This window comes from Lipotes vexillifer, unplaced genomic scaffold (assembly GCF_000442215.2).
Source record: "Lipotes vexillifer unplaced genomic scaffold, Lipotes_vexillifer_v1.1 scaffold431, whole genome shotgun sequence".
Classification (NCBI taxonomy): domain Eukaryota; kingdom Metazoa; phylum Chordata; class Mammalia; order Artiodactyla; family Lipotidae; genus Lipotes; species Lipotes vexillifer.
In genome coordinates, this window is record NW_006782267.1 from 493179 (window position 1) to 501404 (window position 8226).

At 44.3% G+C, this 8226-nt stretch overlaps 1 protein-coding gene across 2 annotated transcripts in view; it reads right to left on the reverse strand.

The window, feature by feature from the left end:
- Window positions 1–2490: 2490 nt before the first annotated feature.
- Window positions 2491–8226, reverse strand: part of TLR7 (toll like receptor 7) — a 20360-nt gene continuing 14624 nt past the window's right edge. The window contains exon 3 of one of the 2 annotated variants that reach the window (XM_007455055.1): window positions 2491–6133. In XM_007455055.1, the coding sequence (XP_007455117.1) occupies window positions 2984–6133 (3150 nt within the window). In that variant the 3' untranslated portion in view covers window positions 2491–2983. The remainder of the gene's footprint in view (window positions 6134–8226) is intronic. The other variant, XM_007455054.1, reaches the window with a different exon arrangement.

The window sequence follows — 8226 nt, forward strand, 5'->3', positions numbered from 1 at the left end:
CCCCCCCCCCCCCCCCCCCCCGTTTTAAAACTGGGCCATAAATACCTCACAGGAGATGCAACCTGGTTCTCTCTGGTTAGGATGAGAAGGAGGAAGTAAATGAAAAGCATGTTTTACGGGGGTGGAGGGGGACAGGTTCCTGAAAAAGAAGAGTGTGCATCCTTGCTGTCCCCATTACAGTTTCCTTGGAGACTGGGGAACAAGACGCCCAGGTTGTTAAGTCACCACTGCCCCTCTCATATACTCTGTATTGCCTGACTACATTTAAGAGACCAGCTGGACCTAAGACCATTCAGACAGATAGAGCTGGAAGGAGATGTGAGGATGGGGCCAAGAGACCCTGAGTCAGCAGCGGGTCTATGGCTAGACTCATCTTCTCTCCGTTCTATGGGCTGCAAACACTTGCTTTGCCTTTTTCTCAGCCGTAACACTTACCTGCCTAATGCTTCCCTTGGCTTGGATCCTACAGATGCCCAAGTCTTGCTGAGGTACAGCCTCTATCCGAGGAGGAAGGACACACCCTGGCCAGGTTCAGGGTTGAAAGAGGTTGGGAACCCCTTGATGGTAGAGTGGGATTTATGGAGAATCGGGAGTCCCTTCTAGAGCAGCGCCAACCAGAAGTGGGTCAGCTGAGAGCAGGACACTCAGAGCTTGGCAGGAGAACTAGCCATCACACGCCCCTGGTGGCCTGAGTTGGTGGCTTTTGATCTGTGCCATCTGTGAATGGCCCCAATAGAACAGGACTCCACAGAAGACCGTCCGGAGGTTAAAAGAGTGACTTGTCGAGATTACAAAGGAATTAAAATGAAAACCATCTGTTGAAGTGCTTTTGGTCATTTCTTACAACAAACCACTGTACACAATCTCATGTTGAAGTACACTGTGGTTTCTGAGTTGCATTGTTTTCAGTTTCCCTTCCTCTTGATCCATTTCAGATATTTAAGTTGTCTTCAAGGGCTTCATGAATCACCAAAGTAGCTTAAACCTTATGTGTGTGTGTGTTTTTTGGCTGCACCCCGTGGCATGCGGGATCTTAGTTCCCCGACCAGGGATCGAACCCGTGCCCCCTGCAGTGGAAGCACAGAGTCTTAACCACTGGATCGCCAGGGCAGTCCCTGTATTTATGTGTTCTAATAGAAGAAAGTTTATCAGGCCAAAGCCAATTTTTATGATGCTATCTTTGTTTTCACCGAAGAAGGCATCTATGAGGTACAATCAAGTTTATAGAGGTTGTCAGATCATTGGCTCTATTCAGTCCAGAGATTAATTTGGGAATTTGTGACTCTTATTAATTGATTATGTGTCCTTTGGAAATAATTTATATACTGTGTATTTATAGCCCTCCTTAAAGTAAAACCTTTGGCTTTTCCACATACGAGGAAAATACAGTATATCCCAGCTCATACTCTCGGATGTGAACCCTTACACACTATCTTCCAAAGGGCACAGACACCTCTGTAGATAACTTCTTTCACGAAATAAAAGCAAATTGGTCACGTTTCAAACTTTGAACTCATGCAAATTTACACCCACTTGGAAGGTGTGTCTTCAGAACATCTTGGTCCTTTCTGTTGTTTTTTTGAGTAGTGAAGCCGAAGCTCAAGACCGAGGCTTTCTCAGTGTTAAGGTCGATAAACCTCTGTTCCTCCCCCTGCCCCCAAATTTAAAGGAATCCATGCAGTTGTCATCCCTGTCTGATAACTCTAAATAAATACATGCTCTCGGGGTCCTTCCTCAGAGTTTACCACCAAAATCGTCTAATGTTGATGGATCAAGTTTTCAGATGATTATAAATATACAGTATTAGTTAACAAAGCAGTTTGAAAGATCACTGGATGAGGCAATTTTCCTTTGGACACCGTACTTTTCAGTGCAGATGAAAATATTGGTCTTAGCTTGGTTGCTATAACAAAACATCACAAACTGGGTGGCTTAAAGAACAAACATTTATTTCTCACAGGTCTGAAGGACGGAAGTCTGAGATCAGAGTGCCAACACGATCTGGTTCTGGTGAGAGTCCTCTTGTGGCTTGCAGACTGCCCACTTCTCTTTGTATCCTCACGCCGTGGGAACACAGCAAGTTAGTCCTCTGGCTGCTTCTTCTAAGGCAGTAATCCCATCATGAGGGCTCCACTCTCGTGATCTAATCACCTCTCAAAAACCCCACCTCCTAATACCGTCATATTGGGGGTTAGGATTTCAACATATGAATTTGGGGGTGGGCACAAACATTTAGTCCACAGCAATATTTAAGCAGGTAAATTATCATCAAAGGTAAAGAGCATCATTTTGCATAAAGGCAGAGCACTTTCTTTTTCTCCCATTTGTAAGCAGACTATGCCCATCAATGGCAAAGATGTTTCTACTTCCCCACAGAACCCAATAACAGGCCCAGGGGAAACGAGCGAGGAGCACTTGAGCAGCAACCACCTGTTGGGTGCCAACACTCAGTCTGCACAGAAGGGGGTGCTAGATTACACTCAAGCAATTGGTTGAGGAGTTAACTGTTTTCCTTTTTGGTTTATTCCCACTAATTAACTCTGGTGCATTTTAATGTCATACAGGTAGACCCTGAGCATTCTTTTTTTACCCTATTTCCATACATACCAGTACTTCTTAAGGGTAGAAATGCAGTTCTTCTCAATTTAGTGACTGTGTGTTTATGTAATAATCACAATTCCAGGAGAATCAAAGTGCCATGTCCTCTACTTGCCACCCTTCTCCCAACAGTATTTTATACAGGAGCAGAAGGCAGAGACTCAACTGCAAATGGAGACAGAGAGAGCTAAGAAAGATGACTTGATGCTTATATAAATCCCAAGTTTCCAGTTCCTTTGTCATATATCGGTGACTCCTCTCCAATACGGGCAATCTCAGGGCCTAGGAAAGTTTAAAACACTCTTTTGGTGGGACACGGATGAGCCAATCTAGGCAGCCGAGCCTCTCCTTGGTAAGTTAGGCAGTCACATTTTGCAAAGAAGGGCTAGGCTGTCTCTTTGAACACCTGACTGTAGGTCACATGATTGTCTGTGGCCAGGGCGTTTTTCAGACACTGCCAGAAGTACGGATGAGCCTGTGGGTTTGTTGGCCACTCAAGCACAGAACTCCCACAGAGCCTCTTCCGGAGCTGGAGAAACTTGGACTTCTGAAGGGGCTTCTCAAGGAATATCAAGATAATTACGTCCACTTTTTCATCCATGAGCCTCTGATGGGACAAGTAAAATGCTATCTTAAAATTCTCAGTCTTTGCATACTTGTCTGTCATGACAAACACTGTCTTTTTGCTAAGCTGTATGCTCTGGGAAAGATTTTCCAGAACAGGCTGCCCTGGTAACCAGTCCCTTTCCTCGAGACATAAATTAAAACATTTCTCTCTTGGGTCTTCCAATTTGGCCACCAGCTCATCCAAAACCCACTCTGTCACTGCTGGGTCTTTAGTGTCATACACAATAAAAGCATCGTAGCAAGAATTTGGTGATATCAGACGTCGATAGCCCTTTATTTTGGCCTTACAGTAATGGTAACTATACCACACATCCCAGAAATAGAGATGGTTTACTGTTGTGATCATCATCAGAAAGAGAGCTGCCGATATGGAAAGTGAGAACAGGATGAAGTTAGTCAGATCTAACTCACAGGTATATAGATCCAGAGACACTACACTCTGGCCCTTGTGTGCTCCTGGTCCCATACAAGTCACATCTGTGGCCAAGTAAGGAATTGTCACCTCTGTATGGTTAACCCACCAGACAAACCACACAGCATCACAGTTGCACAGAAACCGATTGTGATGCAAAAACAAAATGTTCAGATTGTTGAGGACGTTTTCCGGAAAACTAGTCTTTTGGATAACCTGGATTTTATTTGAGCTCAGGTCCAGATGTCGTAACTGGAAAGCATCTTGTAGAAAATACTTTGTCAGGTGCCTGATTTGATTGTTCTTAAGTATGAATTTCTTGAGGCTGTGGGAACAGTTGGATAATCTCTTAGGGACAGTCTTCAGTTGGTTGTAGCTGAGGTCCAACGTTTCTAGATTCCTCAGGTACTGGAGTCTTCCCCAATTGAAAGACTTGAGCCCATTTTTGGCTAGGGAGAGGGTCTTCAGATTTGGAGGCATACCATCAAAAGCTCCACTAGGTAAGAAGCTCAGGGAATTTTCAGAGATGTCTAATTCCTCTAAGCTCAGCAGATTCTTAAAGAGTTTTAAGTATCTGTTATCACCATCTCTCCATAAAATATCCAAATGATTTCCTCTGAATTCCAGAATTTTAAGAGATTCGCTCTCCATGGTCCTGCTGGTGGAGGTAGCGATGTCATTGTTGTTCATCATCAGTTTCTTCAGAACCTTTAGGTTCTTGGTGAAGTTTAGCATGTGAGTTATTCCTTCTGATTGAAAATAGTGGCTGTTACTACTTATATCTAGGACTTCCAGGTTGCGTAGCTCCTCAAATGCCGTTGAGTAGAGTAAATCAAGCCGATTGTTAGAGAAGTCCAAATATTTCAACTCCACTAAAGGCTGAAATTCACTACCATTAAGCGTTTGGCTAATGCTATTTCCTGATAAGTTTAGGCATTTGAGGAAAGAAAGATACTGAAACTCAGAAGACTTGATAAAAAATATATTATTTCCACTTAGGTCCAAGGTCGGCCCATACTTGTAACAATCTTCATTAAGAGGCAAGAGAGAAGGAGGCTCTTTGCTTTTGGACCTGCAACTCCTTGCAAATTCATCATACCTGAAATAATGTAATGCTTCAAGGACGTGGGGCCCATGACCTTCTACAGAAGTTCTCATGTTAGAGCAGAAGCCATCTTCACTTGAATCTCCTGAAGGTGATATTTTATTCACTGAGAGATCTATGAATTTCAATGTTTTAAATTGTTTAAATATGCTGAGGTCGGCAATTTTTATAAAGTTAGTGCCAAGATCAAGAACTTCAAGATTGGAAAGATTATGTAATGGGGAGAGGTATGAACTTCTCAGCTCTTTAAAGACATAGCCTTTGATCCGCAAAACTTTCAAGTTTTTCAGTGAAGAAAATGCATCTGACAGATTCATAAATGCACGATAGACCTGAAGTTCATAATTGAAAGACAGATCCAATTGGACAAGGTTGTGGAGAAGATGCAAAAATTTGGCATCCCCAATTTCTTTGGCCAAGAAGTTTTGGGAAAGATCTAGTTCTTTAAGTTTGTTAACGTTTTTAAACCATCTTTGGGGCACATACTGAAGAGAGTTACTGTGTAGACGTAAAATTTGTAATTCTGTCAATGCATCAAAAGCCTTTAGGTCGATCTGTAGGGGAGAATTATTTTCACAGGGTGTGCAAGGAAACGGAGCGTTATAACAACGAGGGCAATTTCCACTTAGGTCAAGAACTTGCAGTCGATTGAGGTTATTAAAATCATCTTCTTGGATCTTTGCAATGATGTTGTTATAAAGATAGAGTTCAGTTAAAGAAGGTGGCAAAATAGTGGGGACAGCTGAGATATTGTTATCTTTTAGGGAGAGCAATTTTAAATTCGTCATATTTAGAAAAGCATCTTTTTCAATGGAAAACGAAACATTACAAGGATTGCGATAGTAACAGTTTTGGCCCAGGTAGAGCATTTCTAGGTTGGCCAGTTCTGTTAGGTTCTCTTTCATGATCGAAAAGATGTTGTTGGCCTCAAGGCTCAGCAGCTGTAAGCTGGGAGGAAGATCCTGAGGTATTTCTAGAAGCTGGTTTCCATCCAAGTAAAGAGATTTTAAATAAGTGAGTTTACTAAAGCTGCTGGGTTCAACCTGCAGCCTTCTGGTGCACACATTGTCTTTTGGCCCCGGTCGAACAGGTACACAGTTGCATCTGAAATCGATCTCTACCAGGTGGTCCAGCCGGTAGAAGGATGCTGGAGAGATACCCGCTATATGGTTAATGGTGAGGGTGAGGTTGGTGGCATTGGTGGGAATACCTCCAGGAATTTCTGTCAAATGCTTGTCTGTGCAGTCCACGATCACATGGGCGTTTGGAGCATCCAGAGTGACATCACAGGGCAGAGTTTTAGGAAACCATCTAGCCCCAAGGAGTTCGGAAATTAGGATCATGTCAAAAAGGATGAGAAGTTGTCTCTTCGAGGTCCACATTGGAAACACCTGAAAGTATAAAATACACCAAGAAATACACCTTCTAAAATACATCAAGAATCAGAATTTAAAATTCCCGTTTGCTGCCTCTCTTTTGCTACATTTGAAACTAAACAGTCCGGGTTGATGGTTCTCACTGGTCTAAACAGCACCCCGACCTCCACCCCATGACTGTAGTTGTCAATTACTGAGGTTCATAAAAAACTTAGTTACATATTTAGCTTTTAGCATCTTAGCTTTTCAGTATTATAGCTTTTAAGTTGGGAGAAGCAGCGTTTTCCTATTCACTGTTATTTAGAATGCTGCAATGGAAGAGCCATCAATTAGCTGCCGAAGCCTGAAATTTCAGGGGGGGGGGGGGGGGGGGGTGAAGGAATGTTAAAATGCAGCTACATCTGGAAAGAAGAACTTTAGCGCAGTTAATGTTTGTTTCTTAAGCCTGCTCTGGTACACATTAGAAGAGTCCTTCACAATGCTCGAGCCTCTTAATATTCTAAGGAGGGAAACAAAGGTGATCCATTACCCCCATCTTACAGATTAAGACACAGCTCAGCGACATGAACTGATTTGTCCAAGGTCGCACAACTCCCGCCATTTTGGCACTACTATCTATAAGCCGGGCTCTCCTCTTGGACTGTTTTTGGAAATCATCTCCGAGATGATTTGGGGATGCACGTTTGCCCTACACATTGGGTTTACATTACACAAATTTGGAAAGGGGAGGGTAGAGAGTCAGAGCACTGCCTGGGTGACCCCCAATTGATCAAACAGGATACTCATGGGAAGGAAAAGGGAGGGGCTGTTAATAATTTATGCCAAGACTACAGGCATAAACTAAGACTCCCTCAGGCCAACCGAGACATGTGGGAACCTACTCCTAATGGCGATTCTTGGGCATCCAGGTTTAGCATGAGAGACACTTGCACCCTGGGGAGAAAGACCTTAAAAGGGAACATGGGACACACTTGAAGAGCTTTACGGACCATCATATTAACTCGAGCCTGCCCTGCGTAGAGGGTGGTTTAACCACAGACTTGCTCTCCAGTTTCAGGACTTCTAGCAGTATTTTCCTCCAGAACACTGGTTTTCACGTAACCGGTGTTTATCCATGGAATGATCCAGCCTGTGTCTCTACAGCAGACTTCCAGCTCCATTAATGCTTCTGTCCTCCAAATTGACTGAATCAGCCAGTCATACTGATACCTAATAAATCAAGCGTCTACTTCCCTTAATTCCTCCAATGGAGGGTAAATAAGCAAAACTTCCCCTCAGCTTTCTTTTTTTTTGCGGTACACGGGCCTCTCACTGCTGCGGTCTCTCCCGTTGCGGAGCACAGGCTCCGGACGCGCAGGCTCAGCGGCCATGGCTCACGGGCCCAGGCGCTCCGCGGCATGTGGGATCCTCCCGGACCGGGGCACGAAGCCGCGTCCCCTGCATCGGCAGGCGGACTCTCAACCACTGCACCACCAGGGAAGCCCGAGCCCTAACTTTTGATCACGGTGTCCAAAGCCTTCCATAATTTTGGCTCCATCTCCTTGTCTAGGTTGATCTCATACAACTCCCCTACCAGCTTCTCTAATCACTGAGCCCACGACCAGCTTGCAGTTCCCTGACCTGCAAGTCCCTCCACCTGGAGTCCTCTTCCCTACCATTGCCACCCACCAGAATTCTGGTTATCTTTTAAGGCTGTACTTCTCAATCTGGAGCACTCAGATCCCTGGGAAGATGTGGCAAAGGCCGGGAGTATGGGAAGCCCTTAGCTAAATAGTGTATCTTCCTTGGGCATCAATCTTACTCAAAGATTCAGGAAAAGCGTCCACCACTCAGGGAAGAGGGATTTTAGAAGAGGGAGGAAGGGTTTTAGAAGAGGGAAAGGGGATAAGTACAGTGAGCTATTTGTATGGTCCCTGATAACAGGATCCCAGACCCTGAACCCATCCTCAGCTATGCCTCCGTCGGAAGACACGACGGGTTCATGAATCCCACTATCAAAAGACAATAAGTAATGCTGCTAAGAGTGATATTAAGGACCAGGGAGGTCCAGGCGGGGACCAAATGGATAAATGACAAAGACAAATCATGAACCAGGTGCCCTCTTCCGA